General features: G+C 41.0%; 1 protein-coding gene across 1 annotated transcript in view; it reads left to right on the top strand.

The window, feature by feature from the left end:
- The window catches only part of PHEX (phosphate regulating endopeptidase X-linked), a 103,651-nt gene that overhangs the window by 42,007 nt on the left and 41,486 nt on the right, over positions 1-20,158 (top strand). The window contains exons 10-12 of the mRNA XM_074604917.1: positions 452-545; positions 4,846-4,974; positions 8,469-8,570. Coding sequence (XP_074461018.1) covers positions 452-545; positions 4,846-4,974; positions 8,469-8,570 — 325 coding nt within the window. The remainder of the gene's footprint in view (positions 1-451; positions 546-4,845; positions 4,975-8,468; positions 8,571-20,158) is intronic.

Below are 20,158 nucleotides of genomic sequence, written 5' to 3'. Positions count from 1 at the left end.
CTGTTCTGTTTCATAGTTATGATTTATGTGCCCAACTAATGAGGAGAGATAACATTCACTTTGATTTACAGGAGAAATCATTTATTTTCTTATCTCTGGATAGAACTTTTATGCAACTATTATTATGACAGTTCTTGCAACTTCTATGGAAAATGAAAACTGCCTTTTGAAAAAAGCATTACCTAAAAGTGACATACTAGGAGATAGACGTGTTATAAATATCCCCTAGAAGATGGTTATCATGGTGCAATTACATATTGACTGGCTGCAATCATACAGATTCTTCTGTGTAATAGGGATTTATCATTTTGGTCATCATTCATTAATTTTCAAGGTGAAATTTCCACCATGTGGAAATGTTGTTGAAATGTTTGTAAAGATATTTCTGTGAGTGCTTTGAGGTACATCATATGCATTTAGATATCTGATAAAAATATGTCTGATTTAACAGGACTCTTGCCAATTATCTGGTGTGGAGGATGGTTTATTCAAGGTTATTTAACCTCAGTAGACGTTTTCAGTATCGGTGGCTGGAATTTTCTCGGGTAAGTTAGAGTTTTTACAGCATTTTATAGTGTTTACAATGGTATTAGTGTTGACACTATTGGTTTCCCTTATAGTTGCTTATACCTTTGCAAAACATTAAATGTTTTCCATGCTGGATAAATTTATTGAAGAAACTTTTTTCAGTAGACATACATATTCTTGTACATGACACTAAGGAAAAATATCTTTTAGATATTAATGAGTCATCATATTAATGAGTTTTTGAGACCTCCGCTTTAAAAAGCTTAGTCGTCTTATGCAGAAAATTGAAAGCTGGAAAGTTTTTGAGTTACGTGCCGAGGCTGTGACCTGTGCTATTCCTGCAGGCCAAACCTGTTTGGCCAAAATCTAGGCTTTTGAAAAAAAACCTACTGTTTACTCATGTGTGACTATAGCTCTGGTAAAACAGAAGGCTAAGATTTCAGCTTTTCTAAGCTTGCTTAAACCTTTCCCATGCTCTAGTAACAGCTTTACATGAGCTCTAGCACATCCATACACCGGCCTTTTCCACAGGGAAGTAGATGAGGTGCCTTCCAGCTTGGGGTTGCAGAAGCCCCAGAAGATGTTAGTCCCTGTCCCAAGCTATGAGGACCAGAGCTAATTATCTATTAAGTAATACAGGCATTTATGTAAAACACATATATTTGGTTAAGTGAACCCTGAATAGAAAGCTACCCTGATAATTCTGTGGGCAGCGTGAGGGCTCTTTAAGCAAACCAAGGATGAAACTGAAACTGAAAGGTGCTTTGTCTTGTTTCCAAGCCGCTTTCGTTTAGATGGTGAACTTTTTGTTTGTCACTATGAAAATTAGCTGTGTGGTGACGCCATGACAACAGGAGGCTGGCACGATGCTGCCACTGATGTGGTGCAGGAGGTGTGGGTGCTCTGTCTGCCCTGGTGAGGCATGCAGGTTGCTAATTGAAGCACCCGTCATGTCTTTCCTTTAGTACTGGAATAGTTCTGAGTTGATCACATAACTAAAAATAAACTCCAGTAGCTCGATGGAAACTACACAGGAAAGGCAGTCTCTTATAATTCTGAAGTTATATTCAAATCAGGCTTGTTAAAGATGCCATTTTCTTCATGCAAAAATGTGAGAAACTGGCTGTCAGAACCACAGCAGCAAGTTTGTAAGTGTGTCCCCTCCTGGGACATTCCTTGCTAGCCAGGTAAAATAGATTGATGCTGGCCATCAGCCAGCCTGCAGCATAGTACTGAGTTATATTGAGTTATTTTATGGCCAGAAAAAATCCTGGAAGGAAACTTTAAGCTTTGGATACTGTGTGTTTTGATATGGTAACTAGGTGCTGTCGCTTCTCTGGTTACTTTCTCCAGAGTTTAAGGAGAAATCTAATTCAAGTTGATTCAGTGCTTATTAACAACGTCATCGAGGGTTTCATGTAAGTGGTTGTGAAAACTTAAGAACAGCACAATAAGGGCAGTGAGTCAGCAGCTCATTCCCGTTATCTGCCCCTGGGACCTGGAGATGGAGAGTTAGTTAAGTAAACAGCAACAGCTAATAGTTAATAGCTAAAGTTAAGCGCAGTAAACAGCTCAGGGGAACAAACTTCATGGGTCAACAGAAAGGACATGAGAGACGGAGTCCAAGGCAAAGGCTTTGTTGAACAGATTTGTCCCATCAGAGGCTGGAGGACTAATGGCAAACGGGTCCTTTGGGATCATAAAAAGGACCCACCAACCTCTTGCCAGGTAAGTGAAGAAAACATTGAATGATTACTAAAAAGACATGACCATGAAATGAATCAGTGACCCTTAAAGAAAAGGATATCTTTTATTCATTCATTCATTAATTCAGCCAGTGTCACCTGTCATAAGCGTAGTATTTTTTTCACCAGGTCCTCATTTTCTATTGGTGGCTTTTACATCTTACATGTAGAAATCTTGGGTTCAAGACACTTAAGTTCTTTGCAAGGAGAGGGAAAAAGACATGACAAAGCTTCAAAAAACTTCAGGTTGAGAAATAGGACAAACCTGCTGACTCTAGAGAAAGTGCTTTGATTACCACCACATCAGCAACTATCAGCAGCTCCTCTGCAATGGCACTTTGAGACCTGCGGATATGCAGTGGCACCTGGGGAAGAGATCAGTTAATTCTATTGTGGAGCTCTGAATTGAATGGGAGGGCTTGAAACCTGCTATTTATAGTCACGGTTACTACCTGGAGTACTGTGTTTTAGAGTGGTACATTGATATTAGGAGGACCATTTTGAGGGAATTCAACTTGGCTGTTGTAACATAAATATCAATAAACCAGCTGTGAGATATAATCTATTCCTCTCAGCTCTATTTTTATTGGTCTCTCAGGCTGTGCTGCCTTTCTGTCCTCCTTACAGTCAAGCCTCCCTCAAAATAATGGTAATTATTATGTTTAATAATAACATGCCACAGTCTAAAAGCCAGCTCTGTCTACTGACTCTCTTTTGTGGCTGATGCGTAGTCAGAGCTTTCAGAAGGAATTTCAAGCTCTGGTGACTAATGTCATGACTCCCCTTCTTCCTCTGCATCAGGAAAAAGCTCCATTGTGGTGTTACTTGGATCCTGGAGAGAAATATTCTTCTCTCTTTTTTATTCTTCTTCCTTTTTAATTTTTTTTTTTGAATGCTGTGTTATAGATGAGTGTTGAAGAATTTGGAAGAGGAGCGTATTTTCAAATTTGTCTCTATTTTTGGCTCTATTACCTTATTATGTATTGCTTTGCCTAATGTGGTTTTCTTATAGAAGCAATGTTCTCTCTGTCATTGAAAATCTATTAGTGCACATACAGTATTAATAAAAAGTGTTTGAAAATGCAATTCACTGGTGTATTTAAGTATGAGTCATTGATTAAGCTTAATTACAGACAATATGATGGAGAAAATCAATCTTTGAACTACCAAAATATCTGACCTTCAATAGCTAAGGGTTAGGCTACTCTGGAATTTTCCAATGAAATCTTTTCCTATTGGAAAACAACAAATCCAAACCTCTCAGTTTTGCTATAAATTTAATCATGGGCTCAAAGGAGGAAGAGAAGACTGGGAAAAAGAAGAGGCTCAGAAACTGCTGGATTAGTGCTTCAGAGGCTTGTATAATCTGTAAGAGGCCAAAATTCTATCCCGCCGGACCTGGTCTGGTATTGACTGCAGTGTGCTTTTATACAGCTGACAGGTGTTAACTATTGGACTGGGATTTTGCTTGTTCTCTGTGGAAAAGCTTAAGAAGTTCCTTAAGTGGAAAGGGAACTCTTTGGACCCTGAAAACAGCAAAAGTTTCTTAAATCAGCACTGCTATGGCTTACATGGAGCCATCTCGTATTTTGTTGTGTGTATTTTTAAAAAAAAAAATGAACTTCTACCTTGACAAGAAAATGTCATGTTAACTGGGTAAGACTCCACAGTAGCGACATTCTTCCTGTGAGAAACAGAAACCAAGGCAGCAATGTGCTTGAGCTCTATTTCGCCTTGTTCATTGGTGTGTTGACCATTCTTGACTATTTCTCTTTTGAAGCTCGTGTATAGTGGTGCAGGGACATTATCGGAGCCTGGAAGTGACTATTTAACCACCATTCCTTTAGTAAAATATGCAAGCTGGTCTACCAACATCTTTCTACCATAACATGGAGTGAGATTTTGGGAGGACAAACATATATTCAGTGTTCTTGATGATTCAGACCTGTTTTCTCCTGAAAATATTCTGTTTGTCAAAGAGACTGAAGGCAATAGGCTGTGATAAGAGTAACCAGACAGGTAAATGGCAAAAAGGTGCGGACACATACCTACCAATGTTAGCCATCATTAGACAGCTAAGTTCATGACAGCGGAGGGCTCTGTAGGAGGTGTTTCATAAGAACTGACCTCATTTTCATGAGGATGATCTCCCTAGGCTTCTCACCTAGTCAGTGGAGAGAGAAAAACTTCTTTGGGAGATATTTCAGAGCAGGGATTTTCTAGAGGAAAGTGTCTCTCCACTTAACACAGAAAGACTACCAAGATTAATCTAAAATTGGCACTTGGGAATGCCTTCCTGTAACTAACTCTCTAAGCCTAGCCTCTCTAAATCATTACCATTGCACTGTTTCTAAGTCTAAAATCTTATAGCTATTTTGTGGAGTTCAAAAGATTTGTCATAGCACTTGAAGAAAATAGAAATAACTGTAAAATATCATTACTGTTTCCGTTTGGTAGCTATTTGACAAATATGCTTTAGACTGTACAGTATGTGGATGCAGACTTGTGCTCCTTAGACTTGCGCTCCTTAAACAGCATGATGTCATGACCTACTACATGCACCTGCCAACAGGTGATCCATGGAACCACAACTTTGCTGCCTCAGTGGGATAAATGCGTGGACCTCGTTGAGAGTGCGCTCCCCTATGTTGTGGGCAAGATGTTTGTGAAGGCCCACTTTCAAGAAGACAAGAAAGAGATGGTGAGTCTGCTGAGATCTCTGTCTAGAAACTTTGAATTAGCGGCTTCCTCCTCACAAGTTGCCTCTGATGTTAGACTAAAGTTTAAAAGGGAAAAGATTCTTAAAAATGCTTTAATTGAATTTAAAAAATAAAAAAAGACAAGGAGAAAATGGAACAAATTTGAAGAAATGTCACCTTTCTGTCCACCTGGGCACTGCCCATTTCTTCCATATGCAGCCCTTCAGACAGATATGTAGCCAGATCAAAAACAGGCTGAACACCATTAATTTGTGTCAATAATGACAGCCAGGCTGTGCAGGAACAGAGCGAGGGGTATCGATGAGAAATGGGTTTAGCACAGTTAGTGTAACTTCATAGTAAATTTCTTACTGACTAGTTAAAAAATTGGTCAAGATCTCTCTGCTTCAGGGCTACCCTTTTAAAGCTGACTGTGCTACAACTGTAGTCTAAGCAAGAAAAGTGTAACTGATGTCTGGCCCAAATGAAGGAACGCTTAGAACCACGTAGTGAGAGTTTATATTTGTGATTTGAATCTTTTCTGCTCAACAGTGAAGGAAAGTATTCTTCCACACTGCTGAGTCCAGAGAATAACTTTTAGCTAGATGTTCACTCTCATTTTAAAACTTCAAACATAGCTATGTTATCATTTCCCTTAAGGATATATTCAAATGATTAATTGCCCTTCACAATAATTTGACTTATTTTCAGTTCATTTTTTGATAGGGTTTTCCAGTATCTGCTTTTCCAGCCATTGATTTTCCAACAGTAATCGGTTTAAAATTAACTAATTTAGTCATTGAACTTAGCTCTCAGTGCAGGAGAGGCACAACCATTTAGGAAACGTGAAATAGCATCCTGTGCTGGGAGCGACAGCTCTGTCATAGTCCTGCACAGCCCTGGCTCAGTAGCCTGAGTTTGTCTGTTTGACTTTATCTCCTTTGACTGTTTTTTCAGGGAAGAACTCCATTTTTGACAGACCAACACTGATTTGGCTTGTCCAAATTTTTATGACGTGTGTTTCCCTCTCAGGTTCTGCATTTCTTTTGCTACTTGGCTTCAGCTGGAGCTTCTTCTCTGAGATCCAGCTTTTCGATGCCCTGATTCTTGATCAAGTTTGTAATGTGCTGTTTGGCAGTTTAGTGGCAAAAATATTTCTGGGATATTATACAGTATGACCTCTGCGCAGGGTAACTGGGAAGAGAAGTACTATAAGAAATGTACACCTTATGGAGGGGACGAATATGTTTTCATGCTTGTAAATGTGATGGAAAATTATGAGAAGCTGATAGAGTAGAGAATGGCTTTCTGTTGAAATGTGAGCTAATTAAAATATTTCTTAGCATGCAAATTCCTTTCAGACCAAATCTTTGAAAAATTATCTGAATTCAGAGTAGCAGCTGAAGTAAGAAATGCATATAAAATTTATAGTGTAGATCACAAGATTCAGACTTATAGTGAACTGCCCATAGAGATTAAAATTAGATGCAGGTGAAATTTCTTGCAATCCATTTGGAAGTGTGCTTTTCAAGTTAGTCATTTGTGGTGTTATCATTTTCATTTTAACTGTTTTCAGTTCTATTCTTAAGCAGGAAGAAAGCACTTGAGAAAAGCACTCTTATTTGTACAGATTTGGGATTTTTTCCTTGCTTGTAGCATATATCTGTCTATGATAAGCAAATCCTGAGTTATGGATAATAAGGATTCTTTTTCCCCTGTGTTTTGTCACTGGTGTTTCATACCGTAGATATTTTTCTCCTTTTATCAAGAAAGACATTATTTGTGTCTAAATATAGCACTGTTTCTAACCCAGAGTGCCTGCAGTGTTTCTTAGAGCTATGCCTGAGCAGTTTCAGTAATAACTTTGATAGCAGGAATAGATTTCTCCCCCTGCCCCCCGCAGCTACAGCTGGTGCATAAAGCCTAAGTATACACCAGGGTCCAGCTGCAGAGCTTGAGTTTGAACTTGTAACCTCCAAATACAGGGAGTTCACCTCATTAGTGCACTAAGTTAATTGAGTCAGTGCTCTGTCATCAATATCTTTAAGTTACCCTATTCCCTGGGATGCAGTTTACTGTGAATGTTGAATGTTTAGTCATATTTAATGCTAGACCTGTTCCAGTTGTTCCATATTGTCTCTAAAAATAAGAAAATATTTTTTGAAAAGGGTAGGGAAAAATGAATGATCAAAGGAGCTTTGCTGTGTTTTGTCTGTCTCTGCCACAAATAAATAACAGTTCCAGATTAAGATATACATCTGATCCATAAATGGCAATTTAGCTAAAGGTAACATTACTTTCCAGGGTTTAGTCCCCACTTTTAATGACATTTCAGAGCTACCAGATCTACAGAATATAATTACATAGATCTCCAGTACTTGACATTTTCGTTATTTTTAAATGTAACGTAACTGATAACACGAAGATCCAATAAGTCTTCACGTAACGATTATCTGTCATGTCTTGTGCTATCTCAACTCTGGTTTGGTCTGTGCTAAAGGACTCCAGCGATGGCTGTATCCCCCGAATTGCCTCACTCTCACAGTATTCTCAGTGGCTAGCTGCCATCAGGTTCATCTACTGATAGAAACAGAAGCAACTGATTGCCTACGCCGTCCTGCTCTGTGCTGCTAGTCGGATGCATGGGCATTAGGACGTTTCTGCTCTTTAGACTGATATAATGCTTAGCCATTAGATTTCTTGTTTTCTGTCATTTCAGTTTTGGTTTTTTTCCCCCTATTATTTTTTTTTTCTTGCTTGTGATATGCTTATGGCTTTGTCTGAAGAAGCAGCCAGGCTAAAATGGTTGTGGTTTTTCCTAGCTTTGCACAGATGCAAGCTGTCACTGGTGGTTCAAGACCACAGAAAGAGGTAAGGCTGCTCAGTGTCGTGAGCCATGGCCTCTATCCCTGCAGTAGGCGAAGGTTAGGAGTACTTCACAAATACAGCTAAATACAGGCTAAATACCTGCATACTGCTTTGTATTTGGACCGTGATACTGTCAGCCCAAATTCAGTCCTTTTGGCAGTATTAATAAGGTGTGTGTCAGCCTGACATAAACCAAACGGGGCTGCAGATGCTCTCTGCAGAAAAGGCTTTATTTGTGCAAATGCCTTGCAGCTAGCTCCTTCTTCTGCATGGGCTAGTGATCTAGAACCAAATGGTCTGAAATCTCCCCAAATCACTGCAAATGTCCCAGTATTTTTTATGATTTCAAGACAGACATTCTCGCAATTGTGACGTGAAAGGATCAGCAATTAACAGGTTGTGTGGTACAAGTGAAGGAAAAGAAAATGGAGAAACTTATTTTCAGAGGAAGTGTCTGAGGTCAGAGAAAGAAGAAATCAGCCTTCAAGAAAGAACATCAGATACTGTCTGATTTGGAATCATTCATGGTCTAATGAAATCCATTGCTCCTGCATACACCAAACCTTTTTTTATAATGATTCTGCCATGACATATTTTACTGGGGAGAGGTTTGCTAAATGTTTTGCAGATGGAGGAGCTGACTGAAGGAATTCGCTGGGCTTTTATTGACATGTTGGAAAAGGAAAATGACTGGATGGACTCTGAAACAAAAAGAAAAGCTTATGAGAAGGTAACAAATATAAATGTCGAATGGGTAAAATCCTATTACGGTGAAGATTTGACTTGAGTGAGAACAGAATGTCATGGACTGTACTTGCTGTTCCAGTTAATTACCCATTGTTTTGTTTGTGAAGGGACATGTGCCACATTTGTTTTGCTAGAAGCTGAGCCATCTGAGCTCCTGCTTCTCTGCTGAACTGATTTTTGTTACCTTGTTCTTCCTCCCTTGCCTTCATCTTTCCCCGTCTGGCTCTGACTGATGTAGGCTGTGAGCGCTCATTTCAGATTTGCCTGTACAGTGGCTTATCTTGACAACATCTTCATCTTGATTGGGATGTCGGGGGCACTCCAGCCTACAAACAGAAAATGGTGTCTAAAACATCTGGGTGTTCGGTGTGAAGATGGAGGGTCCAGCCTAGAAGGATATATGAGAATAGGACAGGTCTTATACCTTCTCCAATGTCGTTGTGGGAGGCCTAACTTGAAAGCCATTTTCCAGGAGTGCAATGACCATCCCAGCTGAACACCCATGTACTGATAAAATAATGCCAATTGTGAAGTGTCACGATCCAGGATGGCATTACTGGTCCTGGTTACTTTCAGATGGAGTGACAATAAAATGCAGGAGGTAGAGGTGAAGGCAGGAGGAGTTACTCAAAGCTCCCTTTTCACTCTATTCCCATGTTTACAGCACGCGGTATGTGGAAAGGGAGCTTGTCCAAATGCAGAGCTCAGTTGGAAGAGGCATAAACAAAGAAGAGTGGAGGTCAATGTGTAGGACTGTGCCCTTATTTGTTGAGGCAGTGGGATATGAGTGAATTGGTAAACACCCTCTTTGAATAAACTGACATGCAAGTGCAGCTGAACTGTTCCTACTCTCTGTGCTTGAATAAAAATAGAGGTGTTTTGATTTAAAAACAAACATGGACTTCAAAGTTTTTTGGTAATTCTGATGGAAAGGCTGTTGAGACATTTTATCGTTGGAAAGTTTTAAATTCCATACACAGCCCATTTACATTTTATACAGCAGTGCTCTTCACAGATGTGCAAATGAAACAGAGCTGCATAAATGCACCAACAAACTCTGTAGCAAGAGAACAATAGTAAGATGCCATTTAGTTCCTGCTAACCTCATGGTAAATGGACAGCAGTTATTACTTCTTCCTGGCTGTTACGCTTGGTTTTTTGCTAGAAATACCCTTAGAAATAAAAGTACCTGTAATTTAGATATTTGACAAATTTGGTGCAAAATAAGAGCAGGAAGATTTTCTAACTATTTCCTTAATTGAGATATTTCTATATTCCTTTACAGGCATATGCAAGTCTGGTGTTGATTTTTCTAGCAAACAATCTGCTTAACCATTTTGTTCAAAATTTGCGACCTGCCTTTCAGCCGAGAAACAATACAAACATTGCCACAAACTAATAAACTCCCTAAAAAGCTCTCCCTTTCCCAGTTTAGGGAGAGTTTTGTTCAGAAGGTAGGTTAGGTCTTTTGTAGATAGAGGTGCCTGTTTCCCTCTTTTGACACATTTAGGAAGCTTATGGCACTTTGCTCACGATTTAGGCATCTCCTAAAGTTTCTGACGTTAATGCGGTGAGTCTGGGCCGAACAATGCATGACAAACTAAATTCAAGCAGTACAATAAAAATAATACTACAAGCCATAGTACTATGAATAGCAAATGGTTTAAATCCATTCTCACTGACTTGAACAACAATTTTATAGTTTACTGGCACAGGAACAAGGTCAAGCTTGTGAGACACAAGTGTTAAGTAATGACTTAGAAATTGCAGCAACAATTATGCAGTAGGACTTATGACTGTACGTTTAAGTTCAAATTCACCGAAATTGCTGCTTGGCTAGAAGGAAAGAGTCTAGAGAGACATTTTGGTAGATTTCAAGACTTGGAGTTTGTGCATGTTTATTAAATGCTATTTGTTACTAATGATAGATATTGGATTTATCCTGAGACATTTGAATAGGCATGTTTTTAATTCAAGAAATAGATTCATTAAATGTATGGTCAGATAATTCCCTGGGGAAATCTAGGATTTATAATACAACAGAACCTTCAAAATCTGTTACTCTTTTCCAATTAAATCTCATGAGCCCAGCACATTATGCTGTCACTTTTTTAATAATTACACTTTAATAAAGTAGCATAGACAACAGGAAATTTGAAGTGGGGATTGTTTGGGTGTTTAAAAAAAAAAACCACCCAGTATTATTATATTACTTTATTACTTTATTATATAGATCCGTAAAAGTGACATTTCTTCATCAATAAGTGTCAGCCACATCTGTAAGGACAGTGCAAGTGCCATGGATGTCACAATTTAGGAAAGAGCTCAGTTTGTTCTTGAATTGAAGATCAAGTTGTATTGTCCTGGGGGTCTTCTCAGGTTTACTCTTCATTTTTGACCACTATCAAAATAGAAACTAGTGTTATGACAGAGCACAGGGGATGCTGAAGTGGGATGCTTCTTTCAGACAAAGGCCAGAAAGGACTCTGCTTTGATCTTCTGTGTAAGCAAACCATAGTATTTTAGCCAATGATTGCTGGGCTGAGCCCAATAACATATAAAACTGTTCTAGTTCTCTGTGGTTACTAACACCTCCGTGGTATTTTTTTTTTATTAGGGTAGGATGTTCTGCTTGGAAATAAGTTGCAGTCCTATGTGAGCATCTTCTGCTTGTTCCTATTTCCAGAACAAAATATGGCACCTACTGCATTATTAATCTGATATCCTTCTACAATAAGGTCACCTGCCTAGTGGATGAAGGGAAGACAGTGGATGTAGCTTTTCTGGAATTTAGTAAGGCTTTGGATACTATGATTCTATTTGATGATTCTATGCTGTCCCTCACAGCATCCTTCTGGACAAGTTGTCCAACTGGGAGATGAACAGGTACATGGGATGCTGAGTGAAGAACTGGCCAAACATTAGGGCTCAAAGGATTGTAGTCAATGGCGCCACATCTGGCTGGCGACTGGTCCCCAAGCAGTGTTCCTCGGGGCTCAATCCTAAGGCCAATTCTGTTCAATATTTTTATCAATGATCTGGATGCTGGAGTTGAATGCGCCATTAGCAAGTTTGCTGACAACACTAAACTGGGAGGTGCTGTTGACTCTCTGAAGGGACAAGAGGCCTTGCAGAAGGATCTAGACAGGTTGGACCACTGGGAAATAATTGGTGGGATGAAATTTAACAAGTCCAAATATCGGATTCTGCACCTGGGATGGAGTAATGCTGGACACAAGTATAAATTGGGAGTGGCTGGAAAGCAGCCCTACAGAAAGGGATCTGGGGGTGCTGCTCGTCAGCAGGATCAATATGAGTCAGCAGTGTGCCCTGGCAACCCAAAGGGCAAACCGCATCATGGGGTGCGTCAAACCCACCATAAGTAGCCGGTCAAAAGACAGGATTATCCTGCTGTATTCAGCACTGGTGCGGCCTCACCTGGAGTACTGCATGCAGTTCTGGAGCCCACCATTTAGGAAGGATGTGAAGGTGCCTGAATGCATCCAGAGGAGGACAGCAAAGCTGGTGAAAGGGCTGGAAGGCATGTCCTTTGAGGAGCAGCTAAGAATTGGGGTTTGTCTAGTTTGGAGAAAAGGAGGCCAAGAGGTGACCTCATTGCTCTCTGCAGCTTCCTGAGGAGGGGAAGTGGAGAGGGAGGTGCTGAGCTCTTCTCCCTTGTATCCAGTGCCAGGATGCATGGGAATCGTTCAAAGGTAGGCCAGGAGAGGTTCAGACTTGACACTAGGAAACATTTCTTTACCGAGAGCATGGTCAAACACTGGAACAGGCGGCTTAGAGAGGTGATCGATGCCCCAAGCCTGTCAGTGACTAAGAGGCATTTGGACAATGCCCTTGATAACATGCTATAAATTTTGGTTAGCCCATAAATGGTCAGGCAGTTGGACTAGATGATCATTATAGGTCCTTTCCAAATGCAATATTGTGTATTCTATAGTCTATGTTCTATTCTATTCTTCCATTATCAATTAAGTAAAGAAAGGAAGTTACTAGTTAGGTAAAGAATGTCTTAGTCTTTTATGTCTTCATCACTAGCTGTAACATTGTCCCTTATAGCAATGCAGAGTAGAGCTCCTGCCTATATGAACCACAAGCTTCTTGGGAATGACTGTAATTCACGTATTTTGCTTTTCCTCTGTATTTTTCATCTCATCGCATTCTTGAATTCTTCAAATGCTCTATGAAGAAAGGAACTGTAGAAACCTGGTGGTTTTTGTTTACTGGGCCTACTCCATATGATCCATTTAATGTGTCATTAGCCTTTTCGTGAACTTCAGGCGTATTCAGGTCACTAACAAAATTTTTACTCACTTCCTGAAAGAACAACAAGGTCAATGTGGATGTCTGGACTGTGAGCACGGAGAGCTTTCCTAGAAAAACATCTCATCTCAGACTACTCTTCTGTTCCTTATGTGATTATATCTTTAGATGACAACACTGTAATGCAAATGACTTGGCAGGCTTGAAAGAGAATTAACTCAAATCCTCTCCCTGATTTGGATACTCGTTGTTTTGTGTGCTGTTCTGCTGCCTGTTTTCTGACTGATGCCCACCTTTCTCATGCACTTGGCTGAGGCCAAACTTGTATACCTTGCTGTCAGCCTGATGCTTTGCAATCAAAGGGACCATTGACCTCCAAAGGACTTACAAAAGGCCCTATGGTAGAATCGATGCTTGAATTTTGCTTTAGGCAGACAGTCAGCTCTATCTAATCACTGAAACGTTTCTCCGTCGGTGACTCTGTGTCCGTTCTTTTGTTTTAAGTTACACAGAGGGGACACTACTAATATGATGAGCCCAAACCATGTTAAAAGGATCAAATCAACGAGTCCATGTGACATAAGGAACAAATGTCTTGCAGCCTTCATTTCTGAGAATCACCCTTTTAGCCCTTGTGTACTTTGGAGTTAAGGTTTGACTTTCCCTCTATAACAAAACAGTATAATGAGATAACATCAAATAATTTCCTTCTCTCCTCCCTCCAGTCCTCTCTTTCTGTGATCGAAACATGGATTTAAACCAGACCACCTGAAAGCCAGTCTTGCAAAGAAAGATTTTAACAGGGCTAGGTGACTCGGTGTGTCTTCACGTGCAGTTCTCACCTAGCTCTCTGGATGGAGCTCATGCTGCTTCCAAAGGAGCTCTGAGTCGGAGAGGAGCATTCGGCTCTGTGCTGTGATGCTCTGTTCTCTACCCTGTCCTTCCTCCTCTGCTCTGTGTGAGCCTTGCTTTATTGCTCTGTATTTGACTGTCATCTGAAATTTGCTTAAACTATGCTTCTCAACCTCCCGAATTTTCAACGGAGAGCTCTGATTTTAAAAAAAAAAAAAAAAGCAGAAGGTTCCTCTTCTTGCCCTTTTAGCCTCTCTCTTTTGTAAAGTTAATTAAATTTTGCCCTCGTTTGAAGAACAGAGAAATTATTAACATGAGCGCAGCTTCAAGGCTGTGTCTGGCAAGAGACTCCAAGCGCTTGGGCTGCGAGTTACAGAAGCCATGCAGAAAAATCCCTCGTCGTCTGCCCAGGCACCTGGTGAGCTCTGGGCCACCTTACAGCCCCTGAGAAGGATGGCATATGAGGAGGAGAGGGGAGAGAGGAGAGCATTTTGTTTCCCTCACAATGAAGGTGCGGATTGCAGCCTGCTATATCAGCCAAATGGTATTGACAGCTGCATTTTGTAAGGGTGGGCCACAGGGAAAAGGGAGAACCCGCAACTGAAACTCCATTGACATGACTTGTGTGATCAGGGCTCTCATCTTTAAAACGGTAATTTATTGCTGCTGCTCTTCAAAGCATAATTCAGTGGAAGATCATCACTGAGATGTAAAATTATTCTCTTTCCTGGGCAGGAGCCATTATTTTATTAATCACTTTTTTTCCTTCCTGAAATGCCCTTTGTACTTGGGTTTAACTGGAGGCTTGAAAAAGAGACCTTTACACAAATGGGTGTTTTCTGAAAGTTTTTAAATCTCTCGTATAATAGCCTGTATTGTAGAAAGTTATTCTTTTGCTTTGCAGGACTATTTTTAAATTGGGGATGATAAGCCAAAAAAAGCTTGTTTTTTTTCTAATAAATTGGTTTTTTTCTGTAACATTATTAACCTCTTTAGGTCATGGAGCACAAATCCCAAGGTCACTGTGCAATCATTTCTTGCCTGCGGCTTGGCTTTATTCCTCTCTAAGGAAGTCGTATGCGCAACACTTGTTTTCTTCGCATCTCTCTGAGTCTGAAGACCAAGGCAAGAGAACCACAGGAAAATATGAGGACAGTGCCTAGCTATTGGTGTCTCTCTCAGGCAGTGTTAGGTAACTTTGTTTACCCTATGGGGTTTGTCCTTCTGCTTCAGAGAGCTAGAGCAAACCTCCCTAGATAATGCAGTGCAATTTTGGCCAATAGCCCTTAGGAAATCAAGAGCCATCTGTACAAGCCCCTATTTAACAAAGTATAGGTACTTTAAATGAGATAGGTGTCCATGGGTTATCCCACTGAAGCCATTCACTTCTCTAGCTGGAACTTACTGGCTGTATCCAGCCCTCCAGTCAATTAGCTGAGCCCCTGCCATCTTTCCCAGTTCTCTGTGGTCTCTCTCTCTTCACATTTGGGTGATTTCACTATGAACATGACAGCCATACTGCTCAGACCAGAGGTCCAATGTCTGGCTCGGACAGTGGCCAAACAGTAGCAGATGTTTAGAGAGGAACATAAGGACAGGGCAAGCATAAAGGGATACATTCCTGCTATCCTCTCCCGGCCTCTGACAATCTGCAGCTCAGTTGCTTCCTGAGCCAGAAGTGGTGTCTTTGTATTTATTCATATTTTTGTGCCGTGAATTTGTCTAATGACTTTTTGAACCCATGACAGTTTTTATCGTCCACAGCTTCCCATGGCAATGAGTTCCATCGCCTCACTGCGCTCTGTGTGAGAAAGCATCTCCTTTTGCTTGTCTGGAAAAGGTCACCTTCTCCCCCTACCTTCTTGTTGTGGTGAAACCAGAGAATCATCATTGTCTGTTCTATTCTGGTGCCCACTCCTGCTTATGTATAACCCTGGCACTGCAATACATCCAGGGAGTATGGAGCCTCCTGCATTTGTTCAGATAGACTGTCCAGGGCGTGCACTAGATACAGTTCTGAAAAATAACTTTTCATGAAGATCTGAGGTATACCCAGATAAAAAGGCCAGATGCCACAGCTTCAGCAGCTGAAATTAATCTTGCCTAATGCCATGCTAATTTTGCACAAAGATGAAAAATCATCCAATGCAAAAATAAAAAATGCCTTTTGTGCCTTGTGGGATCTGTGGACCCATCCTATGTAAAATAATGAAAAAATGTGACAGAGAAACTAGCCCTGAGTCTCAACACCTCCCATATGTCATGTGGGCTTTTTCTGGAATGAAGGCCAGCACGAGGAACACTTTGTAAAAGAGGGGGGTGGAGTTTCGAAACCAAAGATCCCAAGACACCTTTCAATGGTTCTTTTAGGATGACTTTATATCTTTGTTTCAAGGATCTCGGAGAACTTCACAAAGTGTAAGACTGCTTCAGGGCACTAACAAGCTGCCAAACTCGCTTCAGAACTAGGAAAAGAGGGAGGAATTTCCAAAGGCTGTAATTGCATTTAGGCACTTCATTCCTGTTCAAAAGCCAATGGGGGTGACTGCAGACTTCCAAATTTACTGGGTTTACAAGTTTTGTTCAGATCTTCTTGAAACAACCTTGTCATTTCTAAACTGGACAGCATACTTGTGCTTAGTGCCAATTGAACTTTGGCCACACTTTTCCTTTGTGGAAGTAAACTTTCTGAAATGAGGGTAGTCTCTGACTGGACTAGTTCTTGGATGCGAAAATGTAATGTCCTGCCTGTATTGTAGCAGTTGCATTGCAGGGAGCAATGAGCAGGTCTCCTGATAAAGTTGAAACATGGGTTGGAGTCCAGAAGAGGCAGAGTCACATTTTAACTCTTTTCCTACATGTCTGCAGTTCTCTCGGGCATTAAATGTATCACCAGGAGCTTATCTTCATGGTGTAACTCATCTTTATCCGACTCTGTGTGTGGACATGTAAAGAGAAGGTGACAACTCGATAGAAAGCAGGAAGTAAAGCAGATGCTGTGCAGCTCAGAAAAGATATAGGGGATTTGAAAAGTTTGCTTTTCTTTGCTAGTTTGGAATTTGGTCAGGACACTGAAGCTACCACTCCCACACCATCCCTGAGATAGCTGTTTGGGAAATGCCAATGTTTAGGATAACAATTTTCACGTGGAAGATACAGAGAATGCAAGGTACATTCTGGTGTGAAAGTGTTCCATGCTTTTTTCTGAATGAAAACAGGTCTTCATTTTCCATCAGATCAACAACACTTTTTTTTTTTGAAGTCAAATGTTTATTTCTCCTCACAAACTTTAATTTTTGAACTCAAAGAATAATCTCTCTCACATTCTGAATTTAATTTAGCCTTCTCAGGAGGACTGGGCTTTCCTGTTCAGTAACGGCGGGAGATGTTCTTCTCCATTGGCCAGAGTTGAAACTAATAGCCATGGCGTGTTTGCTTATCTCTTATCTCTGGGGTTAGATCGCTGCTGTCATCTTCTCCCTTGTTATCTGGCTGCTGCTACTGCTCACTCAGTTGTGCCGGGATGTCAGTTCCATTAATAACCTGAGCACCGTGCAAAAAGATAGTGGAAAACAGGTGAAGGGAGAGGAAATTGTATTTAACCCTGATCTTGCAGCTGTCATTTTTCAGACTCCACCACGATGCCATAAGGCCAGAATGGGTGCGTGACATCAAAAACTTGTGACAAATCTCATGCTTGAAATAGAAGGAGGGAGACAGATGGATGGACACACCTGCAGGTGCTCAGGGTGAATCTGAAACTTTTGAGGTAGAAATGCAACAGGAAAGCGTTGGTATGCTAAAAGACAGATTAATTCTTTCAAAGGGCAGGAAGTCCACCACCAACCCTAGAAATCTCAGACAGTTTCAACTTTAACTTTCATTATCTTTGTTGTTTTACCAAGTAAAACTACCTCCTGTAGAGGAACAGTTACAAAGACAATATAGTCTCCCAGCTCAACCGTAACAGATCCTGAGGTATGGGAGACCCATTGTCTGCATGCAGGAGTCGTCTACAAGGGCATGCTCGGGTATCTACTTGTCATTCCCTCTTTATTTCCAATGAATGTGCGTTTCCTGGCTGTGCTCTTCTCCATGTCCTGTACATGCCCACCTGAGCCACCAAGAGGAAAGCTGCCCGCTCACTGGGAATGGGCAGGAAGCGCAGCAAGGCAGGGTCATGGGCTGGGGTTCCAGATGGACCTTCAGCCTTGGACACCAAGCTGTGTGGGACCAGGAGCCTTAGCAGCACTTCAGCTCACTCAGGTATTGTACTAGTCATGGAGGTATGAAGCAAATCTGTGAAATGTTTAAACGTCTTCAGGTACTGGTATTGCTTTAGAGAAGCTTTGCCACACAGAGGTCATCAGACTCATGAATTTGCTCCCTTAGTGGCCTTTCAGAAGCCAGGATGCTGTCCCTAAAAATAAAGGATTCCTGAGCTGCCCTCCTTCGGGAGGGAGCTGTGAGATGCCTTGCACTCAGTTCTCTGAGTAAGTGGTGAATTCCATCAATGTGGAAATAAATACATATGTATAATTTATTTAAAAATAAAAATATGTAAAGATTTGGAATAGAGAGGGATTTGATCTCAAGTAGAAGGTAGAGCATATCATGTCTATGTTTTTTCTATATTCAGCAGCTTACGTTTTTGTCTATGTAAGCATCCACTTTCCCCCATGTATTTAGAAGGCATGGACAACTGGTAGGGGCACACTAACTGGTACACTGCTGGTTGAGGTCCCTGTTCAAGCAAAAGGAATTTCTTCCCAGAGAGAACGCCTGCAAGTCCAGAGCGAAGTTAACACTTGTGTTTAGGTTCATAGTCCCCATTTCAGTTTTAAAGTAGTGTAAGTAGTCTGGTCTCAGCTGTAGCTAGACTGGGTCTGATGCTCACTTGTGGCTATAAATGAAAATAGTATTTTCCACATTCTATTAGTTAAAAAAAAAAAAGTTGCTCTGCAACCTTTGCTAAGCAAAGATAACCTTGAAAATGTTAAATGAATATAAACTGATGCAAGCAGAGGCTAAGGTCAGGAGTTGTCCCTCCCTGGAACAGGTTATTCAGAGTTTTGCATAAAACTGCCAAAAGAAATGCTGTGGTAACTCATATCCCATACAGCTGTGATGGGGAGGGAGCTTCCTTACCCTTTCCCAGTCCCTGGGGCTGTCCTTCTCTCAGCATTTGGTGCCAGAGATCTCCAGCACACCAGGCTTTTTGCGTCCTTGGGGACTTCTATTTTGTCAGAGCAGTGGTTTTTGTTAAACCTGCTGTTTTCCCAGAGCTGAAACAAAACCAGCAGAAACAATTTTGCAGCAAGGTGGGCGTGCTTTTAGCAAGAGGTGGCATGACAGTGGGAGTACGGGTCAACTGATGAGGAGCTCTGGCAGTGAGCAGTGAAACGAATCCAGGAGGGAGTTTCTACAAAAAATGCAACACAATAGTTTCTGCATCTCACTAATGTGCCAAAGGCCAGCCAAAAGTGAATTTTTCTTTGTGTTATTGCAAATCCTTCGGATTCTGGTGCAAAATTAGTTTGGTAAGGATATCTAATGCAGTTTCAAGAGACAGATAAAGAGAATTTTGAGTTGTGGGGGTTTTGTTAATTGGGTTTTTTTTGTTATTGTTGTTTTGGTTTTTTGTTTTAGGAGATAATTGCACTGGAAAACATAGAACATTGCCTGAAAATAAAGGCAGGAGGAGGTACGCTCTTCTGAAGTGCTAAGGATGTGTCTGAGCTTAGCTCAGGTGCATGAGCTATTAGAGCCATGGCAAAGGCAGCTTGGCAGCCTATACCATGGGGTATATATACACCAGCATGACACCGATGATGGTTTGTGCCTTCAGACCACAACACTTGCTTCTGGCTTGTTTGAAGTGCAGCTGGGGGAGCTGCTAGCTGTCTGCCACGCCCCCCGGTATAGTCATGCCCTAAGTGATGCACAGATGCGTAGAGGGGAATCCAGTGCAGGAATCCCCATCCTGGAGTGGACCTGTCACTGCTGGTGTGGTGACGTGATGCCATAGCTGGACACAGCGCAGGCTGAGTCAGTTTGCGTATGTGTCCCCTATCCTTTCTTCTGGTCCTCAGGCATGAGCCCAGTTCCACTGAGAACCCAGAGGCCCTTAAAACTGACTGAGGAGCTTTGGACAGTGGTGGTTAGATGTTAAATACATCTTTTGGCAGGTACTCAGCTGTGCTGGTCTGCTGTATAAGTGCATTTATGTATCGTGTAATCACAGAAGAAGATATGTGCTGTGTGCTGTGAAGAAATGTTATTTCATTTACGGAGCTGTGGTTCTGCTCATGAAAGACAGCATTTATGTCTGTCATATAGAATATTCTATGTGTAAAATAATGGAATCATGATAACTGTCATACAGACATTACTAACGGAAAATGGAATTAAAATAAAATGGACAAAGGCATTTTTTTTTTT

Source organism: Larus michahellis, chromosome 1 (genome assembly GCF_964199755.1).
Source record: "Larus michahellis chromosome 1, bLarMic1.1, whole genome shotgun sequence".
Taxonomy (NCBI): domain Eukaryota; kingdom Metazoa; phylum Chordata; class Aves; order Charadriiformes; family Laridae; genus Larus; species Larus michahellis.
This window is presented reverse-complemented; position numbering and strand designations above follow the sequence as displayed.